This window comes from Micropterus dolomieu, linkage group LG17 (genome assembly GCF_021292245.1).
Source record: "Micropterus dolomieu isolate WLL.071019.BEF.003 ecotype Adirondacks linkage group LG17, ASM2129224v1, whole genome shotgun sequence".
Lineage (NCBI taxonomy): Eukaryota > Metazoa > Chordata > Actinopteri > Centrarchiformes > Centrarchidae > Micropterus > Micropterus dolomieu.
In genome coordinates, this window is record NC_060166.1 from 174266 (window position 1) to 196929 (window position 22664).

Below are 22664 nucleotides of genomic sequence, written 5' to 3' on the forward strand. Positions count from 1 at the left end.
AGTATAAATCAAGCTTTAGACTGTGACACAATAATGATGATACTAACAGCTATAGAAAGAATATCGTTCCCTCGTTCTCCATTCTTCCTTTAGCTTTTTTGCAAATGGCTGACTTGAACAACGTAAGATCGGTGCTGCTGACCTGCAGTACAGTTGCGCACTTACATCAAGGATGGTGCGTTCTATTAATGCAATAATATTAGCCTACTGTTTTGGAAATAGTAATCTGTTACTTTTCCCTGTAACTAGTAGTGTAATATTATTGACAAACACTGCATCCTAGTGACTGCAATGGTAGATACATTCATCGGTTTGTGTCATCGTCAAAAGTGGGTTTAAATGTAGGCTACTGTATATGTACCAGCTTTGACAGCTGGGGTAATTTTTAACACTTCTTATGGGATCTTATGCTGCATGTGGAGGGAGGGATGGGTGATGGTAGAGCTGCAGGATTCCAGCTCTTTTGGAGCTGAATGTTAACTGTTGATTTAGACCAGTTACTGGAGTAGTTTCAGAATAGGTTCAGGGTTTCTTGTCGTAAGACAAGAAAAGGGAGGAAGAGAGTGGACATGCTTATCTTGTTCCCTGTGCAGTGTGAAGTTTGATCACGTTAACCCGTTAATTGTGAATGTAGTGTTTCTTCATTGTACTAAAATACCTGATAAATTATGTTGAATAGCCAGCAGTGTTTCAATTCTAAAAGATAACGCTTTGCTAATGATTTTAATCTCAGTGTTGATTTCAGATAGAGGTCAATAGCTAGGGGAAAGGATTGAATCTTATCATCAGGTTTCACTAGTACTTTCATGTTAGCAGTATTCATATATGCCGGAATTTTAACAGTTTCTATCAGTTCTTGTGTCATTCTAGAAAACACGTGAGATGGTTTGCCAAAAATATTTAAAAAACTAAGCAGGGGAGCCATCTGGGCCTGGTGCTTTGTTGGGAGGTATTAGCATGAGTTCTTTATGAAATTCTTCAGGTGGAAATGTTTTAACTAATACTTCAGCCTGGACTTCTGTTAATGAGGGTAGATCTTTATTAGGATTATTTTTAATATCATTTGGGTCTTGTTCGAGTAATGGATGGTTAAAGTGTTTTTATGTCTTCCCCGCTGCGTTTGTTTAATAGCTAGAATGATGTTTTTTACTTTGAGTGGATGTGCAAGATTTTTACGGTAATTACTATTATATTCAAAGTGGTTATGTCTTAATTGTAGGATTAAAAACTGTTTATATCAGACATATCTTATATGTTTCCTTTTATTTATTTAGGTGTTTGGTAGAAGTTTTTCTTTTAGAACTATTTTTTTCAGTTCTAGATAGATTTTGTCTGCAGTCTGTTTTTCTTCTTATAGAATGAGTGAGATTATTTTCCATGGATGCTTTTGAAGTGTGGGTTTCATCTCTGGATTTAATTTATTAATAATTAATAATTTTATTCCTTTTAGCTTTGGAGCCAATCCCATGTACGTATACCATTTTAGGAATTTAAGTGAAGAAATTGAGGGTTACTTAAATGCATCCTGGCGAGTACTTGCCTTAAGTTAATTAAGTTTGTGTGTGTGTGGGGGTGGGGGTGGGGGGGGTTGAGTGGGAATTGTTCATTCATATTTACTGCCTTTTAGTTCCATTCCTTTCCTCTTAACCAGCTCGTTGTGTTTGAAATTTTCCAGTTTGGTGCTGATGGCCAACTTTTTAGATCGAGATCCAATACAGAGAACACATGGAAAGTGATCTGGTTTACAGTGTCTGGTTGGTGTTTGAGTTGGGCTTTCATAAAGTCTTTGATCAGTGCCTTATGGTTATCAGATGGGTGTTCCAGAAAATCTGATCGTCAGGAATGCTTCTGGTTTGACAGTCCCATATGGTTTCTTTATTGGTTTGTTTTCTGACAATTTCTTGTTTTGACTGTGGCTTGAAAGGAATTGTTGGGCAGTTTTTTTTATGTAGTTGTGGGCGAAGCTCTTTTATTTCATTGTGTGACCAGCAAATCAAGTGTGGTATTGATGGAGGTGAGGATACTGACCTCAATTTTTGCAGTCAGTAGATTGTTTGTCTGTGGAGTTTAGCCTCGCGTCTCTCCTCTCCTGTGCCTCAAAGGTTGAAAACCTGCTTTACAGAATTGTTTTTCTTTTGACAGATTAATCTAACAAGAGTTTCTCCTCCCAATCCACTTTGGCTTCCTTTTCATGTTCAATAAACACAACAATAAGCTGACAACAATAAGCCATGGCAAAGTTATCATATTCCTGCTGGTCTGTGAGAAATCACTCTTTAGGAAGAATTTATGTTTTTAGAGAAAGCTTATGGGGAACAACTACGAAGTTACAAACAATAAGGCACTGCTGGTCTGTGGAAAGCAATAATAGACAATTACCCTGACACACAGATTAAGAATACATACAGCATGTAGAAAAAAAGACAGTGACTCATGTTTCTTTAAATGTACAGTTGACATTTATAGAGCTAATACAAAACCATTGTGGTACAGATCATTTATAAAAAGTAAACCATAACAACATAAATAGTTCAGAATCCTGATCAATAAAAATATCTTGGTCCCGTTCCAGCATCATAGTTGAGGCTGAGAGTGATTGTGGATGATGGTGGAAGATAAATGAGTGTTTTATTGCTTTCACAACTGCATCTATCCACAGCTAGACTGGAGCTCTTTCACAGACGGGAGATTTAGCCAAGCCGAGGTTTTGTACAAATAAATTAACTCTTCAGTCAAACACTGAGTGTATCCAAAACTCCATCCTGCTGTTGAATACATGGGCTGTCTTAGGCGCCTGTGAGTATTAAGTCTACAGGAATTTTACTGGCATGGGTCTCAGTGAGTGTTTCATTATCCCATGATGGTCTAAATGCTGCCTTGGAGGCGTTTCTACCCTGACTGAATACAGTCCTGAGGGAATTACTGGACAGAAACTGGATTTGTGGGATTTTAAAATACTTCAGCATAAAAATCATAACTGCACCACCAAACTAAACAGAGCCTTTAATGTATTTTTACCTTTGCTGGCTGTAAAGGTTTAGTGTATACTGTAGTGTACTATATACTGATGAAATTGAGTATCGGACCACCACTACAATAGTCCTTTCTTCACCGGACGGTACCAGCTCAACTCGCCTCGACTGTGCTCGCCTTCTTTTGGTTTTTCATTGGGCAAATCTGGTAACTGGTAGTTTTTTTTCGCATCACCTCCGTCGAGGTTCCAAGTGAACTGAGGAGACTAGTGTGTGTGTGTGTGTGTGTGTGTCAAGTGTATCGTGTTGAAGATTATGTTACGGTAGATTTGTATAGCATCGCTATGATCACAAGCTACATTGACGGGGTACTATATCGGCAATGGAAAATGGAGGATGGGGCACCGAAAGTGAGGTGAGTAGAGGCAAGGCGAGATGAGCTGGTACCAGCAATGGGTAAGCTCCAAAAGACTATACAGACTTAAAACTAATTCCAAAAATTCAAACATAAACCAAACCTAAACTTTTCACCTTCAAAGGATTAAGGGGTGAAATTCAGCTTTAAATCTCTTCCTCTTAAAGAACAATACCACTGATATCCAGCTTTTGAATGCAGTTTCAGAGTTCAGTCTGTATTAGGACTGGTCACACCAGAAATACGAACAGAGAAATGTATCTTTCCTAATTAGGTGGTGACGCAGGGACTACTTGAAGGGCTAGGTGGTGAACAACTGTATCTGGAGAGCTAACCGCTAACTCATGAGACAGCTGGGAACATGCTATCACTAGCCAATCACATTAACTCTCCAACCTCCTTTATATTTTCTCTGCACTGTGCGGTTTACACGCCGCTTAACTTATGTCCTAAAGATTGTGCATCATTTCATTCAATAAAGAGTTAATGACGGGGGGGAAAGCAAGGCTCCTCGGATGCACACCGTTCATCTTCAGTGGAGCAGTTTATACTGACAGGAGGGTTAAATAATAGTAGATGATGACACAGCTAATAGGCTACAATAGTTTCTGCCTGTCATCACTGTCAAGATGGTTTTCCATTGGTTAACCTTGAATCTTGAATCAAAGTTTTCTCCTTTGCATTTCACAGATATGTAGCAGTGTTAAATGCTGATGTGATCGGGCCTTAAGTGGACATTAACAGGTACATATCCCCCTTTACAAAAACAATACAATACAGACATTTTACTACTGTCCTCATCCCACTGATGTAAAGCTCTATCTGTTTGATTTACAAGGACATTCTTTTACTTAGCCCGTGTAAATGTACACATTGTCTAAAATTCAGTGTGACATTTATTTATTGTCAGGGAGCAGCTTCAGTCATGCTGGGAACACACTGTCACGAAATGACCAGGCTTAAAACATTTACACGAGAATACAAGTGCCACACAGTTACAGGCCTATTATTCCTTTCTCCATCTAGTTTACAGTTCACTAAAACACTACAGTATGCAATGGAATTTTTTGTTTAAACAGTTCATCCCTTTCCCTCATTTTTAAAATGCACTTCATCGCTGTAGGGTAGTGCCTGACCGATATGGGATTTTTAAGACCGATACTGATTTTGATATTTGAGGATTTTAAAATCTGATCTTCCAATATATCGGCCGATATTTTTAATTTTTAATTTTCAGAAACACATAACATAAACAAATATTATTCCTAACATTTGTTATGTTAAGTTATGAAACCTTACCAAGATAACATGACATAATGCGGTTAAAAAAATAAGTATTGTTATAAATAGTACTGACTCATGCCAGGTGTGCTCTGTGGTGGATTTATGGTGTTTCAAACGTGTTGCCAACAGGGGAGTTGCAGGGGAGTCCTCTGGTGGACAAACTGTGCAACGACAACACTCATAACAAGATTGAAGGACCTGTCTTCTGTTTTTAAATTGTCCTTTATCTGCTGTTATAAACACGGATACCGATATATTGGCAATTGGCTCATATCAGCCGATATATCCGGCATGCCGATTTATCAGTAGGGCTCTGCTGTAGGGGTAGTCACATCAAATGAGTTACAATACTACTTGTAATAGTACTAACTTGTCTGGCACTGCAGACAACATTCTCTTGTCATCTTCAGACAGGATTTTGACATTAGATCATTCTTGGGAACATACTTCTTGGTGTGTACTGCCACTAAACCTATGGCTTATTGGCTAGTAGAAGCTATATATGTTTGGTGCTGGTGGGTTGCCATACTCTGTGTTAGTCTATTATTGCAGTCAAATGAGTTATTTTATGTGGGTTAAAAGCCTTTCCAAAGCAAGGATTTAACTTTGTCTTTGAAGAAGAAATTAAAATAAAGCCATCGTCTCAGGTTGGGTTTGGGAATTTGGTCGTGAACACAGCCCTGGTGCTTACGATCCATTTTCACGTTTTCTCTCAGTTTGAGCGGAGACTGGTTGGAGAGTGACAAATAGAAAACCAGGTAATCTCTTGCTTCACACATACTGTGGTTGTATTCTAACCAACTTGCAGCTATACTGAGGCTAAAAGTTGTGCAGTGTGCTGCCAGCATAAGTTTGATTGAAGTTTAAATACATCAGTACTAGACTTTGAATCTTCACTATTTGGCCTTTACAAATACTAGTTAAAATGTGGCAGACCATTTAACTAACATGTCAATTACTAAAATGACTTATATTCCCTTGTGATATATCAAAAAAGCTCAGAGGGGGACAAAAGGCTCGAAGTATTAATACTGGCGGTTGAGGCATTGTTGAATACAGTAGCACATTTCAGATGGGACATATGTAATGCTTGTGGTGATATGAGGTAAGAATGAGTGAGTACATTGAAAGGATGATACATGCCTCTGCTAATGTGATTTAATGGAAGTTGAAGAAAGATCCTTTCATTCAGCATTACACTGTCCAGACATCCTGTTAATGTCTGTCACTCTCCTGATGGGTTTGATCTTGTTGCTGTTGCAAAACATTTACTATTACTGGAGATGCAAAGATTTCCCCCAAGAGCAACAACATTCATATTGACTATTCACCTTCTTTATGTGTCTGTTGCTGATTTTTTAAAAGTATTTCCTGTAACACTGTATGTGTGCGTGTGTGTGTGTGTGTGTCATGGGATCTGGAGCTGCAGTTCCTCGTCTTCCTCGTCCATGTCACTGGTTGGACCATCTTTGTTTTCAGGACTGAACCGAGCCGATCGCATCTTCCCAAACAGACCGGGACTCTGCTGCTGCCGCCGCAGTCTGAGAGAGGGAGAGAGAAAGAGAGTGCAGGGAGTCAGAAGAACACGACAGTACTACATATCATTTTTACATTGGATACAAGTGTGTAGTGTTTATATGTATAAATGTGTATTGGGAACATATACAATTACACATAGAAAACTGCAAGAGCCAAATAGGTCAGAGTTATGGATGCACATACTTGGTGTTATAATGATTTCATCAAACAGCAAAGATTCAATGTATCACAAAATATCACACTGTGTCATTTAATTATAACTTTAAAAACATTTATTTGTAAAATCTGAATTTCTGGCCATATTGTACGTTGACATGCCCACTCTTACTCACTGTATGTTATGGGCAGTGCCTATGTGTGTTGCTCTTAAGAGTGTACAGCCATGTTGCCGCTCTGTGAGGCTGTGCATAGACACAGTGGCCAAAGTATTGAACCAAGTGAAACTTTGAGTTGAAATGTTAAGGGATGAAGTCATTAGAATTCCGTTACTGGGGACTATGAATAACTTGTAACCTTCATGGCAACCATCAAATATTTGCTTAAATGTTTCAGTCTGGACCAAAGTGGTGAACCGAGCAACCAACCAACCTATATTGCCATCCCTACAGCCCCACTGATAGAATGGCTAAAAACAACAGCTTTAAAAATATGCCTAAAAATACCTTAATTGATTCGTTCAACAGGGTTATGATAACAACATAGAGCTTCAGTGACAAGCAGCAATTTACTGTGATAACAATGGATTTGATTAGATGCTGGCTTTGAAATACAAACTTAAACTCAATGTGTAACAGCACTTACAGACTTACTGCCTCATTAATTAGGTAAACTGATTTGGACAACAGTCAAAGGAGGGGTACAAAGATCAGTGACTCCTGTTAAGCATTAGAAGTAACAGCATTTAAATACAGGAGGAATAGCATATACCAACTTACTAAAGCTAAAGCAGCTGAGATCTTTTAGTTCATTTATGTCAAGGACAAATGAAAATATCAGGAAATATGTGATCTACATGGTAGAGTTGATTTCAATGAGCCACAAAATGAAAAAAAAGATTTCATCTCACCACGAACTGTATGCATTTCCAATTGATTAAAAAAGGAAATGACTATTGATTTTTTTCAAAGATGCAAGCTAGGTCTAATATGAAACAGACCTTGAAGATAGATTTGGCCACACTTGATTCTACCCAGTCTAATTTTTTTTCTTAAGCATCCTGTTTTTTCCACAATACATGAGTTGTCAGGATGGCTGGATCCTTTGAGGCTTTAGGTCTCTTAAAGGTAGAGTCAGTTTTAATCCTCTCACACATTTCAGCTGGTGCCTGATCGCAGGCTGTTGAACACACAGTAAGCCAGCGAAGCTGCTGGAGCCCTATTGTTTTTGTTGTAATTATTCATTCTTTCTTTCTTTCTTTCTTTCTTTCTTCTTTTTCTCCACTAAAAGTGTTTGGGGAGCAAAAACTGCTGGACGAAAACTCACCAAAATTTGCAGGTGGGTTGCAAATTCCACTACTCAAATAAGTGGCACTCAAATACCTCATGATGACGCTATAACAATCAACTTTACATTTTTGCGATAATTAAACGGCTTTGTTTAGAGTCAAACTTCTTTTATCTGGATTCATCTGCATGTTTGCTCCAGTGGCTCTAAAAATGTCAAATTATGTGACTTTTTATTAAATTAAATTTGGTAATGATTGCTCAGAGTGGGCGTGGCTTATTACAACTAATGTAAATTTTCTCATTCTTAACTTAAAAAAAAATCAAAGAAAATCATCCGTACGTCCTAGAGAGCTGAAATATTTTCAGCACATCCACTCATGTGTGACAAACAAGTCTGTCACTATATTTTTCAGAAAATGTTAAATCAATGAGCATCTATATCTCCACAAGTCTTCGTTCAAACGCTACCAAAATCAACACAGACATTCTGTAGATGGCCGACATCAAGTGTTTCAAAGGGTCGTTAGATTGGTCAAACGGTGAGTCTGGAGTGATATTCAGTATCTTGCTGTAACTTGTACAGTATGCACTACATTTTCTTTTTTGCTCAGTGTTGGATCAAACACCACCAAAATAACTGACAATACACCTAAAACCAGCAGAATGATGTGGGGTTTTTTTTCAGAATTGTATCAACAACATGTCTGTTGTAAGCGTTTTAAGTTTACACTGACAATATCCGAGTCTGACACATGTGACATCACTACCTCAACTTGTGGGAAGGTGTGTGGAAACCGCCTCTCACCAGTAGCTCAGTCAGTTAGTCACCTAGTCTGGGGAGTTCCAGGGTACAAATCCCCACAATGAGGTGTTCAGATCATAGTGAGTTAAAGTTGTCCTATTTTACTTGGATCCCGTGGCACTTTCTTCTTACTTTTCTCTGCTAAAAGTATTTGTGCAACATAAACCTTAAAACTTGGGTTGAACATTTCACCCACTAGGTCAGGTACACATAATGAAACTCTAATGTCAAGGTGACAATGTAAAAATCAAGTTTGCATTTCATTTCAATTAATTATTTCATTGCAATTATCTTAAAAAAAGCTTTGCTTCAAGTCCAAATTCTTTCATCACTTTAATCTCTTAAGCCATCTGCATCTGGTCTTCTCTGAAAATGTAGCTTTTTTCACGACTTGCTTAGATCCCGATCATTGCTGCTTGCGGCTACATTTTAACCTTGTTTTGACAACATCCATGTTTGCCATCGATCAGCTCTGACAGTGTGTGTGAAAAGGTGTGAAGCTAAACAAGAACTGATTCTTACTCACATGACCTCAACCTAACCACAGACGGAGTAAAAAGCCTGACAAAGAGAAAGACCCTTACTGCAACAAAGAACTGGGCTGATTTTGCAGTTTATAACTGCACAAATGAAGAAACAACTGTTAACAGATCTCGATCTCGAAGATTATGTCACCCCCTCATGTGTCAGTGTTTTGGTCCACTGCCTACCTTTTTCAGACCCTCAGTGACTAGAGACAAATCTAGAGATCATTTAGACCGGTGGTTCTCACCTTTTTTGGGCCAGTGCCCCCCTATCCATTATCCAGGTCCCTTAACTCCCCCATCAAAAAAGATGTTTGCCCTGAATATTGTTGATTTTTTTTTATTGTTATTAAAAACACGGAAAAGGTAACAAAAAAGACATGTGAAAAGTAATTATATTTAACTAATAAGTGAATGTTCCTCCCAGAAACTGTGTCTGAAATCAGATACTGTTTTCTTGGATGGGGTACTTACTAAGTGGGGGGTATGGGGGTCCTCCCCCAGAAGATTTTGAGTATTAAACACTTAATTTCCTGCATTCTGGTGAAAATTTCTACTCCAATTTCTGCCTTTTCTGCACCAATTTATGGTGGAAATGTCTAAAAATTCAGGTGGCAGGTGACAATTCAAAATATATAATTATAATAGAATATAATCCAGTGAGGCTCTCAGTTCTTATTGCTTTTAAATATTTTTCTCCTGTAGATCAGCTTTTAATATCATCCCTGCTGAGTCAACACACGATTAAGTCTTGCCACCTCTTTTGTGGGGAAATAAACTATTTAAATGTGTTTGTGGCCCCTTTTCATCTCAGTAATAAATTAATCCGTTTTAATTCAGTTATTGACTGGACTTTATTAGCTCATCTGTTAATAACTTATCATATCATAACTCAGTGTTTCCCACAGAATGACAGAGTTGATGACAACTCATTACATTACATAATGCTGAAATTTAACTGTTAAAAAATATAAATAAAATAAATATATAATTCGTTAACTATGGGTAGAGGAAAAGTCAGCTAGTTGTTAGGCTAATTAATGCAGTAAAAAATACCATAGGCTTTGTCTAATAATGGGGACTTGCAGGTTAGCAGTAAAAACCACATCATATTGGCTTGAGCTGAACTAAACAGGCCACAGCCTGACTGAGAGGGACTTTGTGTCATAGTTGGCTGTTGCCACGTTAGCTCCTACTGTTGTTCCCTCCCTTGTGTTTGTTGTCTGTCCCCTGGCGGTATTCTCTGTTTGTGTGTGTGTGTTGTCTCTGCGTGGTGCTCTGGTCTCTTTTCCCTGCTGTCCAATCACCTGCACACCTGGGACTCATCCAGTAAGCAAGATCTTGCTTGATACCCATGTATTTTATCTTATGTGAAGTGTCTTTAAGTACCGTGAAAAGCGCTCCATAAATAGTTCACCTATGTGGTATTCACACAATACTGTGAATCTCTTCCAGTGTTTTGCTCGTGTTGCCTGATCTTTTGCCTGACTCTGTTTTGCTTGTCCCTCAGGTTTTGTTCCCTGCAAGAGATCTCAGTCTGTCTGCCTCATTCAGCATCTGTTTGTTTCGCCACCTGCCCAGCTTACTCTCCTGCCTGCCTTACTGCAAAACATGCAAGAAGAAGCCTCACTAAATGTAACAGTTTGGGTGTTTAGGGAGGGGTGAGAGTGCAGCACTGGAAAGTAAAGGGGTGCGCTAGATTTATAACACAAGACAAAATGAAAGCATCATTGCGAAATGGAATGTGCTAAAATAATTAATCTCAATTATCTTGTTTTCATAATCTTTGGAAGCCAAAATCGTAATTGGAAATAAAATGTGATTTGTCGTCCAGCCTCAACACAAAGTGGTTGATATTTTGGCTTAGAAATGCTGTATGACTAATAACACAGCACATACGTATGTTACACATGCACACTTTCTTTGTATGTTAACCTGCGTCAGTGGCACATGGCATGAAACACGGTGACGGGACAAAGTAATGTAGTAAGCATGCATCTAGTAAAGCATTCTGAGAAACTGAATGAAAAAAATCCAGAATGAATAAAAGCTTAAGCTACACCCTCTGCAAGAACTCACACAGATTTGTGTCAGTCAGTCAAGCCGTTACCATGCCGACATGCCTCCTCTACAGAGCAGAGCAACAAGAGAGCTCTCTGTTACTACGGTAACTTGCGACTGGGAGCTCTGCGATTGGCTGTCGGGTGGCAGAGCAACGACGTGGAGAAAATGGAGAGAACAGAGAGGGAGAGGCAGAGAGCAAGGAGCTGAGGACTGTACAAAGCTGATAGAGTGTGAGAGCTAAACTCAAAGACAGGCGACACACACACACACACACACACACACACACACACAGCAGAGGAAGCTAATCTCTAAATAGTGAGAGAAGTGAGGGCTGAGGCTCACAGTGAGACTGGTGGCTACAAGTAGGCTGTCAGCTATCACCCACACACACCTGAATATGGTGTGTTTTGAGTAAGTGCCCCAATGATTGTCTAGGCGTGTGCTGTTGCTACACATGGCACCACTCTTGCTTTGAGCACAAAAATGTCACTTTGGGATGAGTCTTTTTAAAGATATTCCAGTGTCGTGGGTTTTGATGTGGTTTTTCTGCTGCTGTGATGATACTGTGTACATACTGTACATATTTGGAGCTTTTGTGTATTTGCTGGAAAACCGTGCTCCTAGCAACTGCTTCAAATGAAAGTGACATCAACAGGACGGACACATCACTTGCTACTGAGTGGTTAGGGCAAAGAAAGTGAAATAAATCCCTCAAAACTGTGTGTATGTGTGTGTCTGTGTGTCTGTGTGTATGTGTGCGTGTGTGTGTGTGTATGTGTGTGTGTGTGTGTGTGTGTATGTGTATGTGTATGTGTATGTGTGTGTGTGTGTGTTCACCTTACCTTGACTGTAAGTGTTCCAATTGTACCTGCAGATTCTCAGTCTGCTCCACCTGCTCATCCAGAGACCTCTGCAGCTTCCTGGTCTGGTTATGGGACTCATCCAACTTGACACACACACACACACACACACACACACACACACACACACACACACATTTGTAATAGGAAAATTCACAAGTCTCACTAAACTTTTAATTGAGGTTGATGGCTTTTGGGTCAAGTCTGAAGGGTAATATACACCCACGCCTAGTGTTTTCAATGTAAACCCACACCGCAAGAGTCTCCCCAGGCTGGCGTTCATTGAGAGGCCAAGACACACCATTGTCCTCTTTTCTAAGTGTTGGCGCATGTCTATGCCGGAGAAATTTTATTGCATTTTCTCCCTACATAAGATGTGTCCAGTGTGTGCTGTGGGTGTCAAATGAGGTAACACTTCCTGACGTGGTCAATGAGGGAAATTGTAATATTTGGTTCAAGGGAAATTACATTATTTTTCAACCTTGTGTCTTAGGGCGTACTCACACTTGGCGATCTGTACCATACACAAGCATGTATAACCCCCAAAGTCCGGTTCGTTTGACCAGTGTGATCGCTCTGTGCTATGCCTGGGCACAGAACTCAGACATAAATGCCACTGTGCGGTGCGAGAGAAAGCATTTTTTCTCTCCAAAAGAGTGCAGTGTTTCTCACAGAATCACAGCCTGTGGCGTGGGGTGGGGGTTGGGGGCGCTAACCTCGACAACCCAGCTGTGATCTAACGTTAACACAGCTATCCTTATTAGCTAGGCTCTTTACATGCTTGCTAATAACTTCTTTAAGGTGGGTCTTTATGTGGTGTGCAGCGGTGTTCATGAGAGAGAGGGAGCGAGTGAGACGTGGTGCTGAGCGAATATGTGCTCTACACGCAGCTCTGCCATCAATTACAACTGAAATAGGCCTAGTAAAAAAAATCAAATATCAATATGTGGCGGTCGGTGTTGATACTGTGGCAGACCGCAACAAATAAATCAATGTAAGGGAAACACTGGAGTGATGACGTAAACGTGCTCCGTCTCAGATAGCTAGGCGCAATGTGAGTGCAGGCCAGTGGGAGAGTGTGAAGGGGGGACAATTGTGCTCCGGCAACTGGGCTTAGTGTGAGTACGCCCCAATTCTCCTAATTACGACCATTCCTCTGTTGTATTTCTTCTTCAGGAAAGCAACACAAGCTTCCCAAAGCTTTCTGAACAACTACTGACTATCCATCAGAATCAGAAACAAAGTTTATTTGGCAAGTTTTAGGAGGCTCATGCTGCTTGCCTTGATAAATGTTAATGTTGTTTTGCTACTGTTTTATATCCTGAATCTCTACAACACAGGTGGCTGTGTAAAGTTAGCATGAGTACATCATCAGAATGGCTACAATTGTGCGAATAAAAAATATTTTTAATAAATAAAATTTATGTTTGACTGAGTGAATCCAAAGAGACCAGTTTTGTCTTTAGTTATCTAACTGTTGGTTGGGTTGAGTGACAGAGTTATAAATTGATGGAACAGTCAGAAACTCCATGTTCATACCTCATCCTCAGCCTGTCCTAACTCCTTCTTCAGCTCCTCCACCCTCAAACGTAGCTTTTTGACTTCGGCCTCGTGGCTCTCCACTCTCCTGTTGGCGTGGGCGAGCTCTGCTGTCTTCTCCTGGAACTGCTTCTTCAGCTTAGCATGAATATGTCGAAGGTCAGCCAGCTCCTAAACCCACAACACATAATCAGAAGGCAGGCTTAGAGACTAATGTTTCCACCACAGTGTTTCTAAAGCTGATTCTGGTCAACCAGCTCTTCTGTCTCATTTGTACTCAAGACACCCACCATAGTTCAGAACAACAACTGTTTGAATGTGAGGTATCCTTGTTGTTTGGGGGTGTGGAGTACAAGGCAATGTCATAGATTTACACAGATTTATGAAAATCTGTGTAAATCGATGAAATGGATGAAATATTCACTTTAGCAAAGTCAGATTTTCCTTATTACAACAAAGGTCTGCAGTTGTATGGGACAGAAAGTACAGAAAATAAAAGCTTTCTCTTGTAACTAGCAATGGATTACTTTAAGAAAGGTTCAAGGACACAAGTAATCTTATTAAAAGAGGGAATAAAATATTTAAAATGGTAGTGCAGTGGGAAGCAGGAAGGGCAGGCTAGAGAAATGCCAGCTATCCCTCCCACGCAATGTATGGAATATACCATGGCTTTTGGGGTAGGGGGATGGGGTCCATTAAGGACAAAACTTGCCAATAGGGGTCCATTAAGATCCACTAATGAGAGGCTGTTTGCACACAAGCTATTACAGGTCTTGCTGTCAGTATCATTAATGGCAGGAAACCCCCTTTCACACTCAGATGAGGTGGGGAGGTGTGTGCTGCTTGCTGTAGTCTACAAACCTTTCCCAGCATTTCCTCTGACACTTCAATAAATCATGGCGATTCAATGTATGTTTTTTTTGAGTTTATGATTGTGATGACATAATAATTTATTATATTATTATCTTTATTAAAGTAAATTAGTGAGAAATCACCTGAATAACACAAAATCATTTATCAATAATAGCCTAATTTTACACATGATCCATGATAATGAAGATACAGAAAAACATAAATGGCAAAAACAGCATCTTGTCAGAGGGATATTAAACATAAATGAATTATAAAGGGTTATTAATAATAAGTGATATAAAAACAGCATTAAACTTAAATAAGAAATAAGGGAACATATTATACACACATACACACACACTAAAATACTGGTAGTGGAGAATGTCCGTATCTGTAAGAAACATTTGTTAAAAACACAACAATTTGTACAATGTAAATGTAAATGCTCTGTATTGTATAGCGCCTTTCTAGTCTTTTCGACCACTCAAAGCACTTTTACACTACATTCACCGTTCACTCACATTTATACACTGAGCCTAAGCGCTCAAACAGAAACTAACATTCACACACATTCATACATTTGATTGAACCGCCGACCTTACGATTAACGGGCAACCCACTCCACCTCCTGAGCCACAGCCGCCCCACAATAAAACCCATCACCAGAAGAAAGAAGAAAAAAAGATTCATGTGCATTACCCCCTCCTTAGAACACACAAGTCTAACGTTTGCAGTTTGTTGTTAACCTGTAAGTGGATTTAACCTTTTTCCATTCAATCAGGCACACAATTCAAAATGTGTGATTCATATTCTTTCAGCCTCCTGTCTCCGAGAGGTGGACCAGTTGATACTGCTCTCCACACCCTGGATTTACATATTATCCAGACCATTCCAGATGCATTTCCTTTTTCTCTAATACATAATTTTCCACAGCAGATACAGGTGATCCCATTCACCAGATTTGTGGATTTGGCCAGCAGAATCTGCCTTACAGGGGTCCCATTTCCAGAGTGCCTATTCTGGATGTACAGTAGGTGGGCTGTTGGTCTTTGTAGTGTTTGTTAAATGCTGTATGCACCAATATATCTTTTAGATTTTTTTTCTAGGAATAGGTAAGTGTTTGGGTTAGAGAGGGAAACTTGGAGCAAACCACAACCTATCTGAAAGACCAGTAACAACACCTGAGATATCCTGAAAAGAGCCACATGGGTGTAATGGCCTCAAAAAGGACATGCTAACATCCCAACCCTTTTCAACGTTTTCATCTATTTATCAGGATGTATCTTTTTAGGTAAATGTGGTTGTGGTCAGGCTTGAGGCAACAAAATGATCTACTCCACAGGTTTGCATTGGGGTTAGCTAAGGAAAGTCTGCACTTGCAGCTAATGGCATCATCAATAATGCACCATTGTCACTTACTGCACTTTCATGTACTTTGACGACGGCCTCCATTTCTGCGGTCTCACACCTAACGGCTCCCCAGACACAGCAACTTCCAAGAAGCTTTTCTGAACTTACGGCAGTATAATGGAGAGAAATAAGATATCTACAGGAACAATAAAAGTCAAACCCAGACCAAGGAGTGGGAAATGCCCTTTACTTATTTATTTATATCTGTATTTGATTTGACCATTTATCTTTATCATGTATTAGTATTTGAATGTTTTAGCTATCAATACAGAACTAGCTTTAACTTCTTGTGTTTTAGCATGTTTATTCTAGCTGAGAACGTTACATGCGCAGAGATAACATACAGTGTTTTTGATTGGAAGAGGATTAGGCGCTTTATCTGTTGTTCAAATGATTGAAACATTTCATAAGAGGTGGCACATAGACTCCCTCCCCCCTCAGTAAATACCTACATGATGATAAAGGCAAAATGCCTGAATGACACAAATAGTAGTGTAACCCCAGAGCCAGATCAAAAAAAAAGAGAGCGGTAGAGAAATGCAGAGGTGAATAATTAAATAAGGGAGGGGGTGGGGTCTTTGGAAGGAGACAAGGGCGAAGGGATGAGGAGACAGATGAAGTGCGGGGGGAGGTAGTAATTGGAGGGGTGGTAATTTACAGGATAAGCATAAGAACAAAGAAAACTGAGTGCAGCCTGCACAAGAGAAAGAGATCTGGAATCCAGACAAGGAAGAAATTCATGAGATAATGTTTAGCGATAAAAGGAGAAAGATGATGTATGACAGGATCAATCTGTTGTTATTCTGTGTGTCTCATAGTTGGATTTGAAAAAGTGTGTGCATGCTGTCATACATCATGTGGAACCAAATGGAAATGACATTGAATGACATTTCAAGTAGATTATTTAATTTTAATATTGGCACTAGGGTTGGGCTATGTCTACAAAATTGCCAACGGACGATGTCTACAATGAAACATCGGGATCAACGAAGACATTGGGTGGGGCGGGGTAGCGGTTGTACTATTACGTTTCCTGCACATAGACTTTCCTTGGTAAACTTGGTATTATGTTACAAGACGCGGAGGACAGGTGGATATTTTACAAGAATGGTTGATGTGTGTGAAGAGAAGTTACAGGCCGGTGCAAGGCATGTAGATATACAATAATAATAATAATAATAATGTCCACGGGGATTAAAACATGCTTGCTCACAGGTTAGTATATTATGTGAAAAAGTAAGATGGGTTTTTCTTAACGATAGAGGACAATAGGTAGCCCAGAGGTTAGAGAAAAATATCAGAAGCCCAAAAGGTTGCTGGTTCAAATCCCTGGCGTGGTATTCTATTGTAGTTTGAGTTGATTCAAACGGACTGCTGATGGAAATTTGCTAGTAGCTAAATCTTGTGCAAAGCATCTCCTCTCTCTGAGATTACTGTTTTTGTACATGGTCCCTGACAGAATTTAGTGTAATAAACAAAAACTTGACAAGTTATTAACAATAACTAATTTGTTCCAATACAAAAGTTAGAGCAGACATTTAATAGATTAAACAATTAATTAATTAAACAGGCTAAACATAATGAAAATAATTGTTAGCCACAATGTTTTCACAAACCTTTATGGTTAAAAAAAAATGCCAGTTTCCCCACAGGTTCATTAAATTTTCATTTCAAAATATCCACTTACTGAGAAATAGGACTGCTGGTATGAACACCCCTCCCCCCTTCATGATTTATCACCAGTTAGCCTAATTAAAAATCATTTCTACCAATTATAATGCATATCATACAGATATCTGAGCTAGGAAAAAAAGGCTCAACTCCTTTTTTCCCCACAACACCAAAATGACAATACAGTGATACAGTGCTGTGAAGTGAAGCAAAGCAGATTGATCCAAAAGAATAAGGTGGAAGATGGACACAGACGGACACAACGAGACACACGCAGTCCTGGCTGCTGTCCCTGGCCTCTATCTGGCAGACAAAAGGCCTGACAAATGAAGCAAGTTTCTACTCTGAGCCTCAAAGCAGACATGCAGGCCAGAAACCTTAATATTCCCTGCAGTTTTACCTTTCAAGACCATGTAATGAATGAGGGCAGAGGAAGAGGGAAGAGAACTGGGGGTCCCAGACTCTATTAAACATAGGGATTACCAAATGATCTATGAGAATGAATATGTGTACGTATGCCTCTGTACATGTGTGTTTGGATGGGTGCATGAGCATGTGTATGCTTGTTCATTCAAGTCTTTTGTATGCTTTTGTGTATGCTCATACACAAAAGCACAATGTGTGTGTGCGCGCGCGCGCACACGCATGTGTGTTACGCCACACTGCCTGTTAAATGTTTCTCCTTGACTGAAGAGACCCTGAAGTCTGTCACTACATCTGTTCCACTAAAACAAAGACACGCACACACACGAATATAAAACACAGGCTTATATGCCCAGAAATATGACAAAAAGGTTCTTTAATATAAGAAAAAAACAGAATCAGATGTGGAAATATCTGATAGACTGGTGTGAAACACTTGCATGCACGCACACAAAGAATCACTATAATTCTCCCTTCCCCCTCTGCCATACTGAATTTAGCATTAATTTAGACAGTAAAGTCTCTCTCCCTTGCGCACACACCCCCAAACACACACACACACACACACACACAGCGAAAAGCAGAATTGGGTTTATAATCAGAGCAACCCAAGAGTGATACAATGGGGGAAGGAATTTATGGGCACTGCTCCAACCAGATTGGTCAGCTCAAAAAAGACTGAAATGAGGAAGAAAATGAAAAGAAACACTGATACGACAGAACAGGTGACAAATATATCAGAGGTTAGATTAATAAAAACACCAAGAATAAACATGAATATGGAAAAGGAAAGAAAGTAGCACAAAATGCTAAAATTCGGGCTACCATTTATTTATATATCTGTTTGCTAAATGTGACCCTAATGGTTATATTTATATGCACATCCACAACAAAGATACATTTACAAAAATTTGGAGAAGGCTTTAAAAGTGTGACATGTTATTGATGGCATCTGTAAACAAAATATTTGTGTTAGTGTGTAATATCCAAGCGGCAACCTCTAACTGTGCATTCAGACCAAACGCGGGGGGCGGAGAAATTACATACAAAGTCAATGCAAAAAGTCAATGCACGCAAGTTGAACATTTGCCACCCAAGCAAGAAAGTTGCATGACGCTGTGTTGTGATAGCCTATGAGCGTCGAGATTGTCCGGACGTCACAGACGGCTTCAGAGTGTTGTTTGGAGAGGGCCAAGCATGTGGAGTGGAGATACTGAATCTGTGCTGGACAACAGACAGCTGCTGAAAACGAGGAGCTGTAGAGGAGAGAGCGCCTCAACTTTTGGACAGATAAACACCTGTACTCGGACTGGATTCTGCTGCTACAACTAGTGCTGTAATCAAGACTGCCCAAACCGAGACCAAGTCAAGACCAAGACCAGTTCCCTGCATTGCATGGCATGCAATAAAATGTGGAACGAGATCATAGGTACTTCTCAAAGTGATCTGAAAGATCCACTTTCCCAAACACCCATATACAAACACTAAGAGCTGAAATCAACGTAAGCATCGCAGGGATGGGTGACAGTCGTTAATTAGGGTTATTGGTTGCATTTTAAGCAATAAGATTTACTTCCATTCAAAGTTAGGATGTTAACAAATCAGACAATGCAAAAGCAATTTATTGATATTCCCTAAGTTATGGTCTCAACTGGTCGTGAAATAAAATCCCAAGTCCTCAATGTCCAAGACAGAGTATAAAGGCAGTCGAGGACGAGACCAAGACCATCAAAAAGTAGTCTTAAGACCGGTCTTAAGACCATTGTTTTTTTGAGGATTTAAATGTTGATTTATCTTCACTCGTGTGTAGTGAACCGACTGTGGATTTGGGCATTTTATATTAAATAAATTTGGACAACTCAAAATTATTCCTCTCTCTCTGGGAGAAAGAAAGGAGGAGCTTGATTATCAACCCTCTACAGACGGCTGAAGAGACCCCAACAGAAGGGGGGTGGAAAGGTCGCTTTCCCTCAGCGCTATTCCTGAGCAGCCTGATCGTAAAACTGGCCACCTTTGGCAACAGCCGAGATAAGCCTCTCGGTGCCTGAATTGTTAAAATGACAAAGAAACTAACCAGAGATTACAAACAATCGAAACTCTTCAGTAAGAGAGGACAAGAAACCCTAAAACTGCCCCCCCCCCCCACATGTAACCATGGCAACTGACCTTCCTCTGCTTTTAATTACCTCTCAAAGGGATACTCCAGGACACCAAGGACAGCCCTGAACTTTATGTAAACAAAGACTGCAGTCTCCAAAGACTTGTTTAATTAAATAATCTTTTAGTTACTTGATTACATTTGCTTTTATTTGAGTAGTTATGTTACCATGTTGTTGCTATCTGTTGTTGATATTATTGCTGAAAAGAATCTAATTAAGTTACTTTTGCAGTGTTTTAATTTTCAGCAAGGTTAAGGACACTCCTTCATTTTATGAATAAACAATGCTTGTTCACAATGCTTTCTGACATCACCTTTAGAACTAATGATAAAGAAATACTATATGCTATTAATTGCCAGCTTGAATTTAAGGCTAAATAACTAAATTTCCCAGTTCCTAAGCAAAGATTGTTTTCGGATTAATCTAAGCTGTCGTCATGTAACCTGAGCTCCCCCGATTGGACGAAATAAGTATTACATGCCATCATTCTGAAATGCTAACATTTTAAAGGTCAAATTACTGACAATTGTTTTCCTGTTACCAAATGCTTAAACTTAGTACGGTACAACCGTTAGACCATTGAGGTTTGATTGTGGGAAGATATTTGATTATAATACGCGCAAATAGATATTTCGTGTTCCTTTTATAGACATTAAAAGTTTAGAAAGACAGTCCCTCGGGAAACCGGAAACGGCCCGCCCTGCGGGAAACGAAGGACTGCCCTCTGGGGAACCACGCCCCAAACAACGAAAGAGCGACACACGACGTCGTTCGCTCTCTTGACTCTGCTCTCTGGACGCTGCTCTCTGGACGCTTCCCTCTTGTCTGCCAGCTTGTTCCGGGCTCTTCAACAGCGCTTTGGCACACGCTCAGCGTGCTCCTCTCCCGGCAAAGCCCTAAGAATTTGACCAGCGCAACAAAGTCTTTGTTTCGCTTGAAGCTACACACGCGAAGTGCCGCGACATTGATTTTTCCCTTGTTTAACAGCTATCTTTTGTTTGTTAAAAGCTATCAGTCCGTTAAGTTACACTAGTTAATTCAAGAACGACCAAGTTCTTTTTTAAGCTTTATACGTTAAGCTAAGCCCACGGAGGTCGGACACTTCCACGTGGCCCGCCAGCAGTAACAAAGGATGACTTAAACTTGACCCGAGAAAGGGTTGGGAAGGCCCCCACTGCAAGTTTCTTCAATAAGCCTCCCCGAGACGGACCCCGGAGCAATTCCCTGGCAGAGAAAGCGACTAGCCGACAGCTTTAAGCTGTCCTAACCGAGAATGCCAGTGTGAGGCCGTTTACCAGCAACCCGGCGGGGAGAAACACAAGCAGTAAGACCAAAACAAGGCATTCTGTAGTCAGTGACGTCCAATAGTTGTTAATCCATTAATTCATTAGCTGCCGTATGAGTCAAATGCTTCCCACAATAGGAACCCTTCTCACTGTTTAGCCATTGTTTATTTCTCTAGCGTATTTAACCGTATTTTTATATCACCTTAGTTAGTTAATAAATTCACTGTAATCAAGGAATTGTGTGTGTTACCTATTTCTACGTCCCTGCCAAAAGAATTTACCCTTTAGATATGAGACTGACTGACTGATTTAAGATAATTGTGCGATTATTAACTGATCACTGGTGAATAATTGTATAATTATTAAAAGCTACCTAGAGGTCCGGAGACTCTAGGTTAATAACAACTCCGGTGGTGCCCCTGCGAAACGAGAGCTTTTTATGGATTAATATTTTCTGAATATAAAAATTCATAATTGGGTATTAATTCTCATAAATTTATTAAAATTCATAGGTAGTTTAGAAATGCTACACGCCGCTTCTCAGCAGCGGGCCACAGTGTTTCCTGTTTCCGATGATGTCAGTGGGCACCCAGAGTTCTGTGGGACCAATACTTTATTTTTATATAAAAACCAGACTAAACTGGACATTGCTTGGAGAGTAAGCAAAGAAGCTGTACTACCTGGTGAGTTCAGAAAATATGTGTCTGTAACTTTATTCCAGCTATTGTTGTACTTTACTGTGAACAAGTTAGCATAGCATAGCCCTGACGATTACAAAGAATAAAACATTTATAACTGTGTTTATGAATGACTTACTAATGTGCATTAATGTATGAACAATGCTTTATAAATGATGAATTCCTTATTTACGAATACTTAACTAATGCTTTATAGTGTGTAGTTATTATAAAGTGCTACCAAGAAAACAAACATTTTAAAAGTTGTTGTCCTGCTGTCTTGCCGACAGACCTGACAAAGCATGAATTCATATGTTTAACAAATTGTCAATCATGTTGTATTTATTTCGGCATCATTTTGATCTCCTCGATGCAATTAAATCACAGCAAAATGTTTACTTTACTAGCAAAATGTACTACTTTTCATAGAGCTGTAGTAATCACAAGTTGTAAAAGTCAGCAGCACGGTGATTCTGGTTGACAGCACCGTGCTGAGTAGGTGACAGGTGTGTTTATGTGGTTTGTGTGAATTCTGAATTGTACCCTTTCCCAACGAAGCCAGATGTTAGTGGGTTTTTGGTCCAGTGTGAAAGGGGCTTACATTTGGCCATGCTGGTTTCTTCTACCTCAATCTTTGTTTTGTTTTTTTCTTTAACTTTTTCCTATCTTCATCTTCCTCCTAGTCTTTGCATCTTCTGTTTCCCCCTCTCCTCTTTGATCTTTATCTTCTTCACCTTACTCA

At 39.7% G+C, this 22664-nt stretch overlaps 1 protein-coding gene across 4 annotated transcripts in view; it reads right to left on the minus strand.

The window, feature by feature from the left end:
- ccdc102a (coiled-coil domain containing 102A) overlaps positions 1-22664 on the minus strand; it is a 109442-nt gene that overhangs the window by 19727 nt on the left and 67051 nt on the right. For 2 of the 4 annotated variants that reach the window (XM_046074129.1, XM_046074130.1), the window contains exons 8-10: positions 13445-13615; positions 11888-11991; positions 2437-6212 (exon numbers count right to left, since the gene is read on the minus strand). In XM_046074129.1, coding sequence (XP_045930085.1) covers positions 6080-6212; positions 11888-11991; positions 13445-13615 — 408 coding nt within the window. In that variant the 3' untranslated portion in view covers positions 2437-6079. Of the gene's footprint in view, positions 1-2436; positions 6213-11887; positions 11992-13444; positions 13616-22664 lie in introns of those variants that run through there. The other 2 variants (XM_046074131.1, XM_046074132.1) reach the window with 2 other exon arrangements.